This window comes from Haemaphysalis longicornis, unplaced genomic scaffold (assembly GCF_048455015.1).
Source record: "Haemaphysalis longicornis isolate Haplotype H1 unplaced genomic scaffold, Haemaphysalis longicornis Haplotype H1 scaffold_1, whole genome shotgun sequence".
Taxonomy (NCBI): Eukaryota; Metazoa; Arthropoda; class Arachnida; order Ixodida; family Ixodidae; genus Haemaphysalis; species Haemaphysalis longicornis.
Window position 1 is genome coordinate 419,955,923 of NW_027526203.1, and position 19,994 is coordinate 419,975,916.

Below are 19,994 nucleotides of genomic sequence, written 5' to 3' on the forward strand. Positions count from 1 at the left end.
TCAACGCATCGATGGAAATCGGAACGCCGGTACTGGAACGACCGCGGCTATGACGCAACGTGGCGCGGCTATGACGCAACACAATCCAACCAACACAATCCACTTTATTCCAATGCAATCCAAATCCAATCCAATCCAATCCAAGCCAAGCCAAGCCAAGCCAAGCCAACCCAATCGAATCCAATCCAATGCCCCTCGCGAGAGAGTGTTCGCTATCGGAGAGGAGAGGGGGTGAGCGGCGGAGAACGCAGTACGCGCGGCGATGAGAATGGGGGAGGGGTGTGGACGGACAACAACAACGCCGTATGGAGGGACAAGGCGAGTGAATGAGGTGCAGTCGCTTCTAAAGCGCTGTTGCATAACCAATTGAATTGGTACATCAACAATAATTGATCAGGCGAAGCAACGTAAAAGCGACCCATATACTGGGATGTAACAAAGAAAATACAATGCTAGAAGGGTAAGCGAGTTAAGCAGGAAGATGTCCGGTTTGCTACTCTATATGTGTACCCATTGTGATGTGTATAAGGAAGCAAAAAGAGACCGCAATGAGAGGAAAAGTGGATATATGTGTGTGTTCCTACGGTGGGCACGGATATTACCAACACAACGGCACGATACCGGTTGACTGCAAGCAGAGACATCCAGGAAGGCGTAATAAAGATTCACTTTCGTACTCATGACGGAATCGAATAACCTAAATTCTTGACTTTCATTCTCCCTGCTCTACTGCTGGAGTGTCGGCGGCAAAGAAATACTAAGCGAGCAGTTCAGAAGCCAGCTCTTGCCCGCATTTGCAAACATTTACGCGGTTTTTGGGCGCAGGATGATGTTCAGCCACAAGTGCTCAGGCAACACGCTGGAGTTCTTCAACGGCTGTGACTTCCGCATCCGGCGCGGGGACATGACGAGCTCCCCGACGGGGCTGCAGATCACCATCGAGCCGCCTCCAATCCTGGAGAAACTGAGCCAGCTGAGCAAGGGTATCTACCAGGCAGGCAGCCATCCTGTGCCCACGCGGCGGGCTCCCGATCCGTCCACGGGCCCAAGCTCCGGGCCTCCGGCGCAACGATGGACGACCAAGACATCACACAAGCCGCGGCAATCTCCCATTCGCCCGCCAAGGCCACCGGAGCCACCGCTGAGACCGGAGACCAACGCGATACTTCCCCACAGGTGCGCATTTATTCGCGCTCCTTTTTAGGAACTTTGACGCCCTTCTCCACTTGGCTTTACGCACCGTTTAACAATTACACGAGCCTAGTACGTCTAACACACCCGACTTGAAGTTTATAACTGACAGCGCGCGCGAACTTGCAGGCCGCAGCCCCCGAAGCGCGCACCAGCGCCCCCTCCACCGAAGCCACCACGCATCGTTCCTGTAGCCGTTGTGAGACCTCCCAGACCGCAGGGTCCTCGGTTCCCTGCGCTAGCAAGGCCTCCGCTCACGCGGGCTCCGCTGCCGCCCAGGACGTCACCCGGTGGCTTGATCATGCCGCAGGAGTCTGTGGGGCACGCTGTCTTCGGCGTGCCTCCACCGTTCCCGGCCACTCTTCCCGTGCGCCACCACCCGCCGCCACTGCCGCCACATTTTCTGGGGGTGCCTCCGCCGCACGGGGGGGCCATGTTCGGCCTACGGCGGGGTCCTCCGCCGCTGCCCATACCGATCCGGGTGCCCCCGCCGCCCCATCAGCAGCTGCAACAGCAGGTCGTCTACAAGCGCACCAAAACGCGCCGGCTGCCGGGGGGACTCAGACTGCGGCCATTCCTGGGCTTCGCCAGGTCGTCTAGGGTACGTTACTATGGAATGCCCCACCGTGAGAATGAACACTACCGAACCGGTTTCTGCTTCAGCACAAACGCAATATTCGGGTCGGTACGTAAAAAGATGCGTGGTCAGGGTTGTGAGAACACAAAATAAAATGGAATGTTTTCAAACTTCTATGATTGCCCCCCAAAAAGCACATCACCTAAAAAAAAGTAAGACAAGTTCGCGAAATGAAATTGCAAAATGTATTGCAATACTTTGACACTAACGAGCAAAGTAAGCGCGCGTTGTGCGCGTTTGTGGAGCCTGCAGTGCGCACAGTGGCGAACTATATGAAGCGCGGATTTCGACAATTTAACATCTACTGGTACTTGTACCGGTTAATGAGGTGTAACAGTCCGGGCCTCACTCACTGCTTCTTCCCTGTACGAACATAGAAAGACACGGCCTTGAACAAGGTCTGCGGTAGCTTTGTGTCATTGTGTTGTTCTGATGCCACACTTTGATCATCGTACAGTTGTTTGCCCACAGCTCTTAGCAGAAGTGATGGAGGAGGGAAATATGCTCGCTTTATTGCAAGTCTCAAGACTTCCTACTACTGGAGTATCGCCGACAAAGAAATACTAAGCGAGCTGTTCAGAGACCAGCTCTTGCCCGCATTTGCAAACATTAACGCGATTTTGGGCGTAGGATTATGTTCAGCCACAAGTGCGCAGGCACAATTGCATTATGCTGCAGATCAAATGTTCCGGTCGTTACCAAAAAGCAAACTTTTTCTGGGGCATAGCAAGTAAAAACACCTGATTTTCAATCCCTTTGTTATATGATACCAGCTGTTTGCAGCCACCAGTAAGAATCATCATCGGAAGTGGTCGGCCTGTTCTGTTCCATACAGCTACGCAGCCCGGTTCAAAATGCCTCGCAAGCATGCAAAACCAGCGTAAACATGGCCCGGTTGTAGATAATCTGCTTGCATACAAAACGCCTTTCCTGCCGGTTTAATACGCAGTTCTCACCAAATTACTCCGCCAACATTTATTCCGCTAGGAACCCTCTCCCGTGCCAGTGAATCGCAGTGCCATCCACGTGTCGCATTCTTGCTGCGTCTTTTGAAGAGGAAGTCGACAGGGTAAAACATTGCTAAATTCAATAGCTGCTAATTAAGAGATCATACTCGACCGCTACACAAGACAGAAACAGATACTCGGCTAACTTGATGAAAAAAGCGGCGTCCCCAAATCCCTGTAGCCGGAACCTGTCGGTCGGCTATGGGTTTTGTTAGCCAACATTCTCATTAGCTCCCTCATCTGACAGCAAATTTCGCGTTGGCCGAGAGCAGCCCTCAACTTCCATCAAAATTCTTATTATTTGCGATGACCTTCACATGCTCCCTAAGGTTGAGTGGCCAGCGACGATGACAGCAGCCGTCAGAAGCTCATGGCCTATTCACCAATTTTCATTTGGCTGTGACGTCAACATACTCGCCCACAAACCACACGTACCCACTCAGTGGAATTGGTAAATGAAAATGACAGCTGTCGTGAGAAGCTCACGGCCAATTCACAACTTCAAGTTTGGCTGTGATGTCAACGCACAATGCTTGCGTGCCCACTCAGAGTATTTACCATTAACAACAGTTGTCAGAGGCTCATGGCCGATTCACCCGTTCTCGTTGGCTGTGACGTAAACACACCCACCCACACGTATACGTTAAAAAAGTCAACTAGAATCGAAGATTAGGAATTGCGACGTCAAAAGAGAAAGCTCATGTGTCCCCCTGACTATTTAGCTGGAAAACGCTAGTAATCCTGTGTCTGCGAATTCGCTTCCACGCATGTGCTCGCGCGTTTCAGAATTACATCGTGACGCTTTAGTTCAATTCCAAGGTCATAGCTATCTTCTGCCACGTGCCGCTGTTTGCTGGCACCCTGCTTTCAGACTGGATTGGCTGGCCTATCTTTCAGCACATTGGAGTAGCTGTCGCCTTTCTTATCTTCAGTCCCGTGTTGTCACCTCGATGGATGCCTCTGCTCCGCTGCATGGGACGAGGTTTTCGTCATTTGTTGGCGAAATGACGATCCTTTCTAGCTTCCCCTCAGCTGCTTCTAACTTTCCCTCAACAGCCCTGCTTTCGTCGCGTTCGTTACTTAGTGCTGCCTCTAGTCCTACAACCCGCTTAGCTAACGCCGAGTTCTAGCTTTCTGGCCGCGACACCACTAAGCATAGACGACACTTATCTGTCCCTTCGTCTGCCTCGCCGCCATCCCGCCGAAACTCCTCTGCATCTACTTGCCGCGGACAGCTACCACACTTTACCAGCTTTCTACGCGTGTTCGTGATCTCGGCTGCAAGTCCGACACCGCGGGAAAGAACCGTGCAGGCAAATACTAAGCTTCGGCTGTCCTCCACTTCGCCGTCGTTCTACTCTCCTTCACTGCAGTACGCGCCGTTGTCGGAGCGCACAAAAACACGACCACGCAGGTGGGCTGCACTGACTGCACTCCCCTGACTGCACTGACTGCACTCAAGTCAGGGCAGTCAGTGTACGTTTCCTGCCTTCATCTTGCCTTCGAATCCCGCACGGGAACTCGACTGTGCGTTTCAGTATGCGCACTGATTGGGACTGTGCGCAAACAGCACGCACCGGGACGTTTGTTTTCCACTTGAGAACTCGGGCGAGTGCGTGCTCACACGGCCTGTTGACCATTCAGCGGGCGAAGATTAAGGCAACGACACCGCTGTGAAACTCGCGAGTACTCGCCCATGGAGGTTTTGCGTTCACGTGATGAATTATTGTTATGATTACCAACAAATAGCCTAAAAGTTTCCCTAGCTCACTCCTCCCTGGTAACTTTAGTTTGATTCCTTCGTCGCAGCATAAGTGCACTTGCTGTGGAGCACCCTTTAAAGGGAAACTGGTCATCTGGGGTGCGAAGACCATGTCGTTGGTTCTTCTTGCCGATGTAAACGCACCTTTAACGTGAGAAGTTTTGGGGCTACTTGTATAGCATTTCTTGAAGCTAAAGCCAAAAAACTGCACGGCCAGAATTCTCGGCACTGAATTGCTTCCAGGATGCGCGAGCTACCATGAGCCTGGGCGTGGTGGGCTTGACTTGCGCCTCACAGCATTAGCGCTCGTGCAGTCTGGTAGAAGAAGTCCAATAGCACGTGAAAAGCGGTGGGCAGGCTTTTTTTGGAAAGCCGAAAGGCACGCAACGGCGTGAACGCACGCGCCTCCGCTTTTCTTTCGTTGATTCTATGCCAGGTAGTACCCTGCGATTTGTGCGTTCAAGCGTTTAGTCACTACGTCGCTTAGCCATCGATCACATTCCCCTTTTTTTGTCGCCGACTTGACCCATAAATCGCACCTCTACCATAACGTCACGTGCACCCGCATAAACTACCGCTCCGCGCTTTCCTCATGTGCTCTGCTGCTCCGCCCCTGGTGCTCCGCTTGGTACGCGCTGCACTCTTGGTACGCGCTGTAGAGATGTTCCGCGGTGTTTTTTTATTCTCACATGGGCGCACTAATGCTGACGCATTAAAAGCTCAAGGGAACCAACGTTTTGAGGCAGAGGTTTACTTTCTAGTTCCAACCGTCCTTACTTTTGCATTTCGTGAAAGCGCTCTTTTTATACGTATTTATCGAGAGAAAACGCACACAATGTATTTTGTTCTTTGTTTTTTCCAGAACTTCAAGAACAAGGGGAAGACATGACAGCACGTGCCTCTAAATCCACCCAAGTCAAGTCTAGTTCGACGCACCCTTTGACTCATGCATCCCAGGGATCCATCCGACCGGCCAAGTCACACAAAGCGCCCATGGAACTCTCGATTACCAGCAGCAGGTTGTCTGCGGCCGAAGAAGGGCGCTCGACAGATACTTCGTCGGCACTCACTTGTAAGCGGTGAACGCCATCGGAAGGGAGAAGCTGCAGCATTGGTGTTCTTGTGACTGATTGCGCACAACGGTTGCGCAGTCGATGGCCTGCTTCCACATCGAAGCGTGAGAACCACAGAGGCATTTGGGTGCGTTGTGACGAAGGCATGCCATCTTTCAACTCAGTCGTGAAGGTTTTCACGGTCGTCATGGGCGTGACGAAGGAGTAAAGTACACGAATGGCGTGAGGAGTTCAATATTTTTTTTCAAGGAGCGGTATGTATAGGTGTTTTCACCAGGCATTCTTAATTTTGATTTAACCTGACTTCTCTTTTAAGGTATTTTCCCACAGGTAAAAAGTAGCACCTTGAACATGTTGAATTATTAAGCGCTAAAAGGTAACCCTAACGTTTTTACTACATTGTCCAACAAAGTACGTATAGATATCACTTGTAACAGATGCACGCGTTAAGGGCTAGTTAGGAGTAATTAAATGACAATGCGCTGTGCTGAACGTTCTTTTATATAAATACAAAATGAATCGTGCACACCCATCTGAAGTGAAGACAGAACAGCGCTGTGAGGGGCGAGCTATGTGTTTTAGCACACGCCAGGTACCTTCGCCTCTCAGCGTTGTAAGCCTCTTAAGAGTGCCGCCCCCTGACTTCGTTATCCATTTTACAATCTTGCATTGGTTTAAGGCTTCCCTGTTCTCTGAGGCATTAGCTCAGAAATGTTTAGATGCGGCCGTTGAAAGGTTTATTCAAACAGTCATTTTAATTTACGTACCACTTACCTTGAAAGATTATGCCACATTTCCCGGGTGTCAACGTTGTTTTGTTCACATTGTTTAATTTAAAAACCAACATAACGAAAAGTTTGAATGTGCGAAAACAAGCCTACGCCATCTTTCGTACAGTTATCCCTAATCTCAGTCATCGACTGTTATTTATATAACAGTCGCTTTGTCATAACGCATAGAACGATTCATTTGAAAATAGCGTCTTTCGGAAGAGAGCGAAGGGAAAGTCGGGATGTTCTCTTGGGAGAGGACAGTTCCAGAAGTGAAGGACGAGCCCCAATTTCTCCCTACGCGGGGAAGTCATTTCTGTTAACATTGCTGGTAAATATTGCAACAGACGGTGTAACTGGCTCCAAAGGGTGACGCAGTCATCGAGCACATGCGCTTCACCGTGAAACGAAGCACCAGGTGGTGGGGCGGATAGACCGTCCATATTGCCGCAGTTACTGTACATAAAGGGTATATGAATGTTTAATTTATTTTTCATTTTTGTAACTCACCTTAATCGCATCGGAAGTAAGTTTTGTTGTCTTTGTGTTCTCGTGCTTCTACTTTTTCTTCCTTTGAGAGTGCCAACATGTCAACACTTGAGTTCGTTTTCATCGCACGTAAAATAAAATACCTCGTATTTACGTCGTGCCACGCCTTCCCTGTTGTTTTTCTTCTTATACCCGAAGGAAGGATGATGTTCATCTCTGCGCTTGTTTCGTCGTGCCCTGTGCTGCGCAGCCATGCTAGACAACGCCTGTGAGGTCATATTCTATGGAGGAAAAGGGGAGTTCTTTTTTATCCGTCTGATGCTTCCAGTTACCTTGTTCTCTCGCCTGCCTCACTCCCCCAGCCTCCGCCCTGACCTGTAATAAGCTCCCCTACGACGCAACAAGAAGACGTTCATCCTTGTCAGACGTTCGTCACATGGCGAAGCACCCGAAACGGAAACATACGCACAAAAGAGAAGAACAAACCACAGCAATTATTTTTATTTACAGGACAATGGCCTAGAAACACCAGAAGAGGTCTATACATCGCACGCAAATAGAAGAAATACTGTAGGCTATTTCATTACAGGCAAGAAAGAACAACAAAGAACTGAATGCAGCGAAAATTCCATCTCTCAATGGGTTAGATAGCAGCAAGTTTGTATTACAACGAAACCACTGCACGCACAAGAAACCTTAGCACCATTTCTTCAAGTGTGTGTTCGTATTGTACGCTGTGTCGTCGTAATTACGCAAGTCACTGCAGTGCGCATAGCAGGATTTCAGTTTACAACGGACTGTCACAACTGTGCTTATATCGCTGCAGGTGTCAGCTTACGCACTCGGGGTGAGGTAATGGGCCTCCTCCATCTACCGATCCTGAACAGTCTGAGGACCATCGGAGGAGCCCTTTTAGCACACAGAAATGAACCACAACCTATTGCACAAGTGGCATAGCCTGTGTGAACAGGCTTGTTCTGGCCTAAAGCTGCAGAAAGTTGTACAAATAAGCCAAACATCTGTGCACACGTAAAAAGTAGAACGACACCCGTAAAAATTCGGTATAAGGCACCGGTAAAATTATGTGCACACTTTGCTTAACGTGGGGCGTTCATCAACAGGCTGCAAAGCGAAAGTCCACGACAGTTTATTCTAACATTTTGTATCCACAATTTTGCTCGCGCACACGTGGTGTGCAGTTCCATCGTATAGCACGCGAACACGGTAAGAGCTTGCCAAACAGCAAAATATAAAAATAGCGAACTGAATTTAAATGACCTGAGTAATAATTCATATCAAACACTACACGCTACCAATCCCATGGTTCGGTAAAAGGTCTGATATGGTTAGCCAGGACATTTGGCGAGTTTCTCTTTGTGTGTTTTAACATGAGCAACCGACATCCCCATCTCGAAAGTCAATTAGAAATACATTATAAACAGGCGGCATGCACTGTGAACGACAAATAAAGTGAGAAGCCACAAGTTGCAACATTCAGGAATTATTGCGGTTATCCCACTGCAGAACCTAACCTGGAACGCGCAATGATTTAAACTTGTTCACACCTAACTGCCGTACTTCAACACTTCAAAGTGCTACTGGCTGATAGCCGTCTCGACGTGCAGCAGCTGCGTCTTTTGTGTAGAATCTCAACAAGCAATTTTGACTTATGCAACGCACACTGACTGAGAGAATTGACACCCTGTCAATACTGTCACGTCAAATGGCCTAGCGCTGGTCCATCTACGTTGACAAATGAACGAAAAAGTGAAGCCCTCCGACTTACCGCATGGCTGTTATCCTAATTACTCGAAATTTCTTAAATGCTTAGCAAAGTATTCTGGTACAACAAATACTGAAATTGATTGATTGATTGATTTATTAATTGATTGATTGATTGATTGATTGATTGATTGATTGATTGATTGATTGATTGATTGATTGATTGATTGATTGATTGATTGATTGATTGATTGATTGATTGATTGATTGATTGATTGATTGATTGATTGATTGATTGATTGATTGAAGGGTTCAACCCGCCGACGCTACAAAGGCGATTAGGCGTGCCGTAGTAGAGGCTCCGGATTAATTTTGACCACCTGGGGATCCTTAACGTGCGCCGAAATATCGAACACACGGGCGTTTTCGCTTTTCGCCTCCGTCAGAAAAGCGGCCGCCGCGGCCGGGAATCGACTCCGCGAATACCGAAAGTGAAAGGTTGCTGTCTGTGCGGTGTCACGTTCAAGGGATTGCTTTCACTGGTTCCAATGAGATGGAAGCAAAGAAGCAAACATTTAGGGCAGGCACTTTTGTCGATAATTTGAATTTAGCGGCGTGTGCTGAACACTTAGACGAGTGACATTGACGATTGAACAAACAATACGTTGGTGCGTAACGACGACGACGAATGGCACACAAACTCAAAACGTTCTGCAAAGTATTTTTGTAGTGTTAATATTCAAGGTGTCATTATTCAAATATCATGCCTATGAAATGATTTCACTGATTTCCTCGAAGCTGTACTGTTCTGCGTGAAATTGTTATGTAAGTGTGAATAACTCCAAAGAAAACATGATTCGGAGTCTACCAGCCACTGATTTGAGATTAGTGCAAGCTCAAGCTCTTGATCTTGACCTCAGGTCACAACAGTTATCGTCCGACAGACACACAAATCTGATTAGCACTTCTCAACAACAATCTCACACTGAGCGTTTTAGACGGAATCTGCAAAACGCAATTGACTCGTCGATACTGAAGCGATACACTCTATATTAGAAATTACGACACAAAGTTCGAGCTTGCTTCTAACTGCATTATTAGAGAAATCATGGCTTCTCTACTAATAGCTTGTTTGAAAAAAAAAATGATGCTGTTCGAAAGTAAACAACGCTTTGCGTGGAAAGCGGGAATACAATGATTATTAGAGAGGTGCACTTGAAAATACAGAAGCAGCTCAGTCGCTATATCCGAACGACATAAAAAAGAGTGCAACGAGGCGTAGAAATGGCCGCAGTCATCTATAATTAAATTTGCGGTATTTTTTATTACAATCAGCGTTCGATGCTAGCAGAGTATACACATCATAGCACCAAAAGTCACGCGACCTTTAGGAGCGTCCTGTGTCGGCCACCATAGTTCTTACCGCACTTCCTTATCGCAGCCCGTCTCTCTCTGACAGAAAAAAAACTGCAGCATCCTGCCCATTAGCCGGTAGGAGAGATATGAAGGAGAGCTCAGGCTGACTGAATTATAGACACTGATAACGAGTGAGCACGGAGCGCCATTTTCGTATATGACACTTCCAAAAACTGAGTTTAGAAAAAGCACCACCAGGGTAGTAATAATCATTTTCCGAGAAAAACACCCAGATTTCGCCAGTACTTAAGAGGGGTCTAAGCTCGTATGTGCAATGTGAAGCTAACATGTGCTTACTGAGATGTTGGACAGTGAATTTCGGGCGGTTAATATGTTTCTTGAATATCTTGTCCGCGCTGACAACATACTTGCAGATAGGGTGTGTATTTATGACAAAAAGCCCCTTTCTTTCGCAGACACCATTGAAACTCCTTGGCGACAGTTGCACCAGCAGGGGCAGGACTCCAGAATCTGTCGCCCACACGATCCCTTTGGAGCGGATGAAGCTTAAGCTGCCAGCCAGGAGATCATCATTTGGTCTGCTCGAAGAACGAAGGAAAGATATTTCAGAACGCGATAACTCTTTTGCGTTAGCAGGTCCCTCTGAGGGTCATTTCACAGTTTCCACGCACAAGTGCAGCGTCCTGAAGACCGAGAGAAGCCGAGAACGCATCGCTGAAAGGCAGGCACTACCCAGAGGTACAGTGACTGGTCGTCCAAGGCCCGGGTCATCCAAGGTCGGCCACGGTGTTCGTCTAGCTCTTCTCGGTGCTTTTGACGAACATGCTCTGCATTCGCGCCAGCCTCGCGCCCATTGAGCTGGCCACTTTGGGCGGCTCAAAGACTGCACGACTGCGCTGAACGAGGCCGCTGCCCGCGGGGCCGTTGGTCATCGCCGCGGCCCCGGCGTCCAAGGTCCGGGTCTGGCCGCCGTTGGTCTGGGCCGCAGACACCTTTCGCGGCAGCCGCGACCTCGCGTACGGCGACGGCTTGATCGTGTTGGTGTAGGGGCACACTTCGATCACCGGGTCGTTGGTCCACAGCTTCTGCAGCACAAAACGCAGCGCACGCGAGTTAAAACGCCCTTCGATACTGCTTGCCACTTACAATGACCTCAGACACTGTCGAGAGAACAATGCAAAAGCCCTAGATACATTGAATTCTATATCAGTTCCGGTCCACATAACGTAATTAATTGATTGATTGATTGTAGGGTTCTACGCGCCGACGCAATGTAGGCGATGAGGCGTGCCATAGTGGAGGGCTCCGGATTAATTTTGGCCCCCTGGGGATCTTTAAGGTACGCCGAAATCTCGCACACACGGGAGTTTTTGCTTTTCGTCTCCACCAGAAAAGCGGCCGCCGTGGCCGGGAATCGAGCCCGCGACCTCGTGCTCAGCAGCGCAACGCCTTAGCCACTGAACCACCGCGGCGGGATAGGACCACATAACGTATCCAAGCCAATTTAACTGTTGGTAATTAGAAAAGTCTCCCGCGGCACCGCAAAACTGCACTGAGGAATGTAAGCTCACTAAGTATCACACGGAATTGGCCCTTTCCCACCAAGCTACCCATCAATATACACAGTCTCGGAGACATCATTTTCCCCCTGCTTGATTCACTGGTGCCCATTGTTCTAGCATATATGGATAAGGGGTGCCATTGCTACTAAAAAGTCAAAGCATCTTGTTGCAATTGAAGCCCTATTGATAAAAAGCGCGGCGCTCGATCCTGCCTCTATGAATATTTTAACAAATTTTCTTACATAACGCACAGTGTTCCCGCCACACAGTAAAACCATAAACCTTACACGAGTCGTAACAGAGATATCAAGAAGCCCTGCCTGAAACTATGTCGGAGACGGTCCCACTGCTTTTACTTGAGTTCTCTGCTTTCACATGTTTCTGCTCAAAGGCAGCCGCCCCTTTCGTGCACCTCGTGCAAAGAGTATTGAGAGGCGGCACCAATGGGTTCGTTTACCTGTTTAGTCGAGTATTCTAAAATTGTACATCGTTCATTTTTATAAAAGGCCCAACATGACTGCAAAATATTCTATCATTTTAACTCCGATTTGAATGCCTAGGGGACGGTTCCATTCTTCCAGTAGGCACGGAGAAACGCACCGAGAAACCGAGAAATCCAGCGTTTTTTTTTTTTTTTTTTTAGAAATCGGTGAAAACGAAAAAAACCCTGATTTTAAGCCGCTATTGGAATAGAGAGAGCTCTAGTTTCCCAAAAATTACCGGGGATGCTTAGAACCTTCTCAGAATGTGAAGGCGAAAGCATAGTTGGGCCTTCTCTTGATCTGCTGTAGAACTTCCTGCTGCACTTTGTGGCCGCGGCCGTCACCACGTGACCAGCCCCCTGGACAGCGCCCTCCCAAGTTCCTTCCTCTCACCCGCCATCGCCAAGAGCCTCCTGTTTGCCCCCGTCGGTACTTTCCCCTCTCGAGGCAACTCGTATTGCACGCGCGGCAGCAGCCCAGCCTCCTCCATCGGTGCGCGACGTCGCCCTTTTCAGAATCCTCCTCCCCTTATGCTGTTTTCCTTTCCTGGCGCACAATCCCTGGCTCCCACCTCACGCTGTGATTTACTGTGCGATTCGCTGTGCACCTCACAGCGATTTGTTGGTGTACTTCTTAAGCGGCTTGGCCTGGAATGTCTTCCGTGGAGTTGTCTGTCAGTTACATTATGTTTTTTTGCAAGAATTAGTGTTCGTAACCCTATAGGCACGCAGTCGCTTTACAATGCCAGTCCCAATAAAAGATGATTTGTTTTGAGCACCAACCTTAGACGCCGAAAAAAAAAAAGCCGATTCCAAGGGTAAATATCAACCCCGAATAAACAGAACCCTAGTGATGCCTAAGGTCCCTTATCTGCGACAATCTGAAGCCCAGGCTCCAACGTTATGATGGCGATTATGGTATCTATGACGATAAAAACACATCTAAACACATTTGTGGCTGTAATGGCCAGATTTAACTTGAGGGATGAGACAAAGCGAAATCTTGTTTTTACACTCAAGTTTTGCACAGGATCGCAATCCGGCTTTCTCAGTGAGATTGGCCGTCGAGATAAACAAAAACAGAGTACAGCTTCATTGATTTCTAAAAGAAAACACTAATTTTTAGTCCTGGAGGACCAAGGTTATATCAAACGCGATCAAAGGAACTTAAGTATTTATATGCTATGGGTGTACAGGAATAATTAGTCCAAATATGTATAATCGTCATGAAAATAATACTTCTTATTTACGGTGTCAGATTAAAAGATGGGGGACATCCATGGATTCAGTTAGTCGGGCTGTATCCAGTGCTGGCCCGGAGTGGTATGGCCTTGGCTCACCTCTTTATCTTCCTCAGTCCACTTCAGCACCGACTCATCGTCTCCGTAGCACCCAGCACCACTGATAACAACCGAGCCTCCTTTACGCCTGCAAGCATAGCAATTAATGAAATGGGTTAAGTTTTCAAAATAGCCTCAATAAGACGCATGTTCAACTTTCGACAACATACAACATCCCATACACATTTGCCCTCCCCTAAAGTCCTGGATCGTCCGTGGTCTGCCCGAGACGCGATCCGGCGCTCGATTTCCCCATGTATTTCAATCCGACTTCGGTCCGAACGCAGTCCCCAGACTGCCCGCGGACCATCCAGGGCTGATAATCGAGGATGCCCATTGCAAGCAAAAGCAACGGAAAGGCACTGTTGCTAGCGGAAGTACGTTTATATCAACCAGGACTGAGCGAGCACAAATGCGGAGCAAGGGAGACGGAGTGCTATACAGTGTGCGGGTCAATGTACACACAAGGTAGGGAAACGACGTCGAGGGGTGAAGGCGCACTCTGCGGGAAAACGTACCTTAGTTCTACGAGGCAGCGGATCGCTTTGTCCGATATCTTGATCTTTTCTTGCACGAGCATCTCGTACGCATACTGCGGGTCCATGCTGCTGAAGGAAACATTGCTGCCCAGATCACTGCTGGGCTGGTTGCCATCGTACGAGGGGCCCTCAGGCCACTCGCTCGTGGTCGCGTCATGCGTGGTGGACGTGTCAGCACCCTCGTCGTTCTCTGTCCAGAAGGAGCCCGTGCTGGAGCGCTCCTCATGGCCGCCCAGTGTGAGATACACAGTGGGGACGGTGAAACGTTCGAGTAGTCGCTGCGCCTCCTCGCTCCCCAAGCAGGCCGATGTGGGCACGACGCGAGAGTCCGCCAGCGAGGGCATCCCGTCGTCCGCGTACTGCACAAAGAAGTCGTCGAAGTCGTAGCTGTCGCTAGTCAATGACGAACTGAGTGTGTCTCGGCTCAACCAGGCGGGCAGGCAGTCCACGCTCGCATTGTGCCGCTTCAGCACCTTGGTTAGTGCGCCAGCGGGTGCAGTGGAGCTCCAGGAGGATTGCTTGCGCATCGGCGCCGCTAGCTCTATCATGGACGCGCAGCTACCCGCTGTGTTCAAGCTCCACTTGCGCGCCTCTTCGGCGCACACCTCGGTCACGGGACAGATGCTCATCTCAGATGGGTCCATGATGTGCCGGCCAATTTTACGGACCGGCGCCGGCGACAAGAACGGCTTACCCTCGCCAGCACGACGATTATTTCTTTTGTCTTCGGCGCCATTCATCTTGCTTTCGCGAGGCGGCTCGATGTCCTTCCTACGACTGGTCGATGCACTTGACGACCTGCTCTTGTTCTGAAAGCTGTCTTGCCTTCCCGGCCTACCCCTTGCGCAATCAGATTTTCTCTGGCACTCAGGTTTGCTCTCGGTTCGCCTGCCGTTCCCATCTTCGCCTTCCTGGGCAGCTTCGCAGTCTTCCTTCACGCCGTTCAGCTTCCTCGCGGCGCTGTTCTTGACACCCGACGTGGGCTCGTCTTCCTCCGATGTGTTTCTTGGTGACGACGACAAGCAGCTGGTAGACTTGCTAATGACCGTCCGGAACGAGTGCTGGCTGCCGCTCGTGTCGTTCACGGCATCGTCACTCTTGTACGCAGACAGCGTGGCGTTTGCAGGCTTAGCCATGGGCTTAGGGTTGGACGTGATGTAGCCGCTATCATTGCGAGTTCTTACTTCCCCCTCCGATGCTGCGCTCCGGTCATCAGTAGTAGGCGAAGGAGCAAGCTGAAAGTATAAAAACAGCACTGATAAACACATTTTACCGTATAGAAGCAACAAAACATTAAGCATCGCGGTGTTTGTCAAAAATACCATTACTGACGAGTACCTATACCCTCAATGACGCCCACCTTTAGAACTTTTCAGAGTACTTACAAGACGACTGTTATTATGTTCTGGCACTGACTGTGGACTGCCGTCGGAAACATATTGGTGTAGCGGTTAACATGACCTAAGTGTCATTTCGAGCGTATGCCCTGATAACGCGACCTCTTTCTGTGAAAGTAAGCCTAGTATTAAAGCAGATGTTAGGTTTGGAAATATATCGAGGGGTTTTCAAAGCTTGGGTAAACTTCGGCAAAGAAAGTTTAGGTTTTTGAGTGGGTTTTTCAGTTCAACGCCTCCTCCGTTTCCAGGAATAAGCTCGAAATGTGAGCCTGTGTGACATTTACTATTTAGGCGAGTATTGAGATGATTATAGTCCAGCTAAAGCATCCTACGTTCAACGCAAAGCTAATGGTTGGCGTGAGCGGCCTTTATTCACATATTGTCTCGTGATAAAGCCTGCTACAGATGGCTTTGTTACTCACCTCCTTTCTGCTTTTTGTAAGTTCGCGTCTCTAGTTACATAACGTTCGCTGTATTTTGATGTTTAACTGGAGTTTGTGATTTAAACCGATGAGGCGCTACAACCACTCTTCCAACTTTTAGAGGCCTTTATAGCCTTTCGCAGCCTTTACAGGTGCTACAAGCTTTTTTACAAAATTCTTATTAAACAATGCGATCAGTAAATTACCCCGTTACCAATCTCAAATGGAAGTTAAGACTCTTTGCAACATAGACCTAGCTTACATCCAAGGAGGGGGTGGTAAAAACTCCGGATTGCGGGGGTGGGGCATTTCTCCTAAAGATACCTTGTGAACTGTTTATGAGCTACGGCTGCTTGCTTCACGAGCAAGGACGACCTTTTTTCATTCTTCGTTTTTCCTGAGGCTATCTTGGTTTGCCAGGAAGTCCGCGATGATGGCGTTGCATATAAATGACATGCAAGTTTCTTAGTGAATTAAAAGAAAGCAAAAACACCCAGGTTGAGCAAATGGTTTTGATCGCCACACTAGCATCTGCTGTTTTTTTGTTACTCAGCGAACTACAGAAAACGTTTAACGCCGTGACAGAACTCGTGAAAACTCAATGTGCCCAAGTATCCCCCTTCATTACCCCTACCTCAGCTTTAGCTGTACAAAAAGATTTCTGTGTGAACACCAACACACTCCTTGACCAGTGTTCAACAAGCTAGGGAAGAATGGCCGCGCTTGGTGGCCACAGAGAGCTGTCACTCACTACATGCTTAGCGGCCGGCGCCGCCTCGGTACTGGAGTCGGTTCTGCTGTCGGCTGTGCAGCGGGGCATGAGGTGATATATGATGAGGAATCCCTGGGCAGTGCCCACCAGCACGCTTCCGGGCAGCGACAGCAGCGCCGTAATGCGCGCCTGGTTCAGCTCGTTGTCCTCTTCCGGTTGCTGCGGAACACGCGCTGGTATATGTACACAATGCCCGCTCGCGAAAGAACACGGTTCATATACCTGCATTTTCATACTTCTCTTACGTACGCTATTTGCACGTAGCAGTCTCTCCGACTGCATCTTTGTCGCTACATCTGTGTGCAGCTCATTTAAAGTGGAGTTGAGCAGTTGCTGTTACCCTAGCTGTTTCACTTTACCGGAGGTAACATATGCCGCAAAGCTAGGCGAACGCGTCACCTCGATATCGGCAATTGCCTCCACCTCCTCAACACTGCACAGTAAACAACACATTCCGTGTGGACCTAAAGCACTCGAACCTTTGGCTGGAGTCCCAGCCCCCAGAAGCACAGGTTTTCTGCGTGGGCGCCAGGGCATGTGCGAAGCGTTCTGGGTAGAACTACCGCCCCAGAGAAGTTACAACGTTATACCCGTGCTACACGAGCGTTTGGAAGGACATTTCAGTCGAAGGACCTTCGAAATTTCAAATGCCATTCGAACTGGAAGGAGTTTCGCCGATCTACACGGCGATTCTCAAAGGCAGTTGAAAGTTTCCGCATTCGCCCGCCATGTTTTGGTGTCGCCACTGCTGCCATGTTTCTTTCTTGGCGAAAATGTAATTTTACAGTTAAAATGGGCAAAAAAGCAATTATTAGAGACCAAATTGATAACTATCTACAAGCGCGAACAAAACATGCACAAGGCAGCCAGCTTCTTTTTGTCTTTTTTCGCACCGCTGGTGTTGAGAGTACCAAGTCACCTCGTAATCGTAGAGCGAGTGGCAAAGAACGAAAACAAGCGAACAAGTGAAAAATTATTAAGATCTTGCACTCCAAACACAAAGTTTTTCTCGTAAATAATTGGTTTTGTTATTACGGCTTGCAGAAACTGAGCCCGAGGGTACGACCGTTCGCGTTTCAAAGGCCTTTGAGTCTCTCAAAGGTCAGTTGTCGTGCTCCTTTGACTCAACTGGCATTTGAACCAAAGTCCTTTGAAAAACGTCGTGTAGCAGCTCAAAGGTGTCATTTGAGTCAAAGGACATTCGACTCAAAGGCCTTCGAAACGCTCGTGTAGCACGGGTATTAGTCTTTTTTGTTTAAGTTAGAGCACAAGAACAGGTCAGACTTGCAAATTTTAGAACGCTGTAAAACCTAGCATGGTGTATTTACATTCTAATATTTTAAAGCTATAGCAGAAGGCTCTTTGTGCATTTGGTGTAGACGAAACTCGAACAATTTGAATCGTACATCACACGCTCGAAGCATCTGACAACCTAATGTTTTTCAGCGGAAGGAGCAGGGGTGTGTTAGTCCCCAGTTCAAAAATGGTTGCAACACTAAACCAACATAACTTCGTTGCAAAGAATTCTCGACAGCAGCGTAGTTTGCGTATCAACAAATAAGCGGGGATATTCGAGGCTGCTTCAGCTAACTGCAAGAGTAATGACGCCGTTATTTCTTACTTTACATTTAGGATGCATTCCAAGAAGCGTTGGGAATCGGCCGTTATTTTTTTAAACACTAATAGTAAGGAGGTGGACGTGTATAAAAGTTGGAACGATAAACCAGACTTAAGGCTTCAAAATGCTAGAAAGCATGGAACATTTGAGAAAACATAAGCAACAAAATACGTGCCAGCCAACAGTGATAACATACGGCCCAGGTTGAGCACACAGTCTACACTCTCCAAGGAGACAGCAACACTATCCTCAGTTAAACTTGACCACAGGGTTGACCACAGCCCCTCACGCAAGAAGACGCAGGTGTTATAGCTCACGGGTATACGTTTGAGTAGGCAACTGACCCTGGGCGACCGGGGGTAGCGGTCGTCGCGGACGTCGTACAGCATCTTGCAGGTGAGCGCCTGGGCGTCCCACAGCTGGAGCACGGAAGAGCCGCGTAGCGCTAGCCAGACGCAGTGCTCAGCGGCCCCATCATCGGCGGAACACGGCTGCAGCAGCGAGATGTAGTCCAAGCTGCTGGGCGACACCTGGAACTGGTCCACCGTGTCTAGGGTCCTGCGGCCGCCAAAAAACGGGCGTACAGCAACGTGCGCCGCTGTTTGTGTCCAAGACCTCAGGCTCTAACAGGACCACACGTGCACGAGCACATACGCACTGTGGTGTCAACTCCTTCTAACATTAGTGTGCCTCTACAGATTCCCGCAGTTGTACTCCAAGAATTGGTACAGAATTGGACTAAAGGTAGTCAAGTTGCAGAAAGCTTCTTGAAATCAGCCCGAATAGGAAAAGCACAAGAGCAAATGCAAAATTAGTTAAACATAAAGCAAAATATGATAGATTGCTGGTGCCTCCAAAGATGAGCCATCTGTTGTATAAGTGGTCGTACAGGGGGGAAAGGGGTTAAAATATGTACCCGTATATGAATGCAAAATAAACCGTGACCTTGCTTTATTTGAAAGTAATAGCATTTGGTAACGCTTCCTACGCTATACCGGCCTCGCAGTACGCCGCTGCATTCCCCAAAAATGATAACAAGTATTTAAAAGCCTCCAGGTTTGACTCTAACCAGCGTCAGCGGTAACGTAATGCGTGAAAACAGATTCATCAGTCATTTCATTTCATGTTAGCAATAAAGAGGTGCGGTGAAGCAAGATTGGATGCACCACTAAATCTCAAAACCTGATTTTTAGGTGTGGCTTTTGTCGGCGGCCGAAATCACAAAAGTCCCTGTGTCGTCACAAGGGCTGTGCAAGAAAGTGCCTCTTGAACGGCAATAACTTCAATTATTTTCCCGATTCTCTAACCAAACTTTTTGAAGTTGCCATTATGTTGGACATTGTTGCTATTGAGACAAAGCCATCTTTTGTATGAACCAAAGATGTATTTTTTTGGTCACGGTCCCATCGAACTACAAACTTAATTTTTTTTCGCACTTAGCTATAATTAATCGTTCAGAACCGGTTCGGAGTGTAATTTAGTCGAACCGGAACTGAAACGGAACAAATTTTTTCAATCAAATCCGAACCGTAACCGAACCTGTATTTATTTCGGTTCGACTCCCTGATTACATACATACATACATACATACATACATACATACATACATACATACATACATACATACATACATACATACATACATACATACATACATACATACACATACATACATACATACATACATACATACATACATACATACATACATACATGCATACATACATACATACATACATACATGCATGCATGCATACATACATACATACATACATACATACATACATACATACATACATACATACATACATACATACATACATACATACATACAT

At 48.2% G+C, this 19,994-nt stretch overlaps 2 protein-coding genes across 3 annotated transcripts in view; one reads left to right on the plus strand and one right to left on the minus strand.

Annotated features, from left to right (window-relative positions):
- LOC144155630 (uncharacterized) overlaps positions 1-7,099 on the plus strand; it is a 77,317-nt gene extending 70,218 nt beyond the window's left edge. Inside the window, exons 6-8 of the mRNA XM_077687194.1 lie at positions 826-1,176; positions 1,321-1,792; positions 5,460-7,099. Coding sequence (XP_077543320.1) covers positions 826-1,176; positions 1,321-1,792; positions 5,460-5,486 — 850 coding nt within the window. The 3' untranslated portion in view covers positions 5,487-7,099. The remainder of the gene's footprint in view (positions 1-825; positions 1,177-1,320; positions 1,793-5,459) is intronic.
- Positions 7,100-7,402: 303 nt separating this feature from the next.
- Positions 7,403-19,994, minus strand: part of LOC144155632 (uncharacterized) — a 552,497-nt gene continuing 539,905 nt past the window's right edge. For both annotated transcript variants that reach the window (XM_077687198.1, XM_077687196.1), the window contains exons 27-31: positions 18,504-18,717; positions 16,521-16,700; positions 13,930-15,185; positions 13,412-13,499; positions 7,403-11,113 (exon numbers count right to left, since the gene is read on the minus strand). In XM_077687198.1, coding sequence (XP_077543324.1) covers positions 10,823-11,113; positions 13,412-13,499; positions 13,930-15,185; positions 16,521-16,700; positions 18,504-18,717 — 2,029 coding nt within the window. In that variant the 3' untranslated portion in view covers positions 7,403-10,822. The remainder of the gene's footprint in view (positions 11,114-13,411; positions 13,500-13,929; positions 15,186-16,520; positions 16,701-18,503; positions 18,718-19,994) is intronic.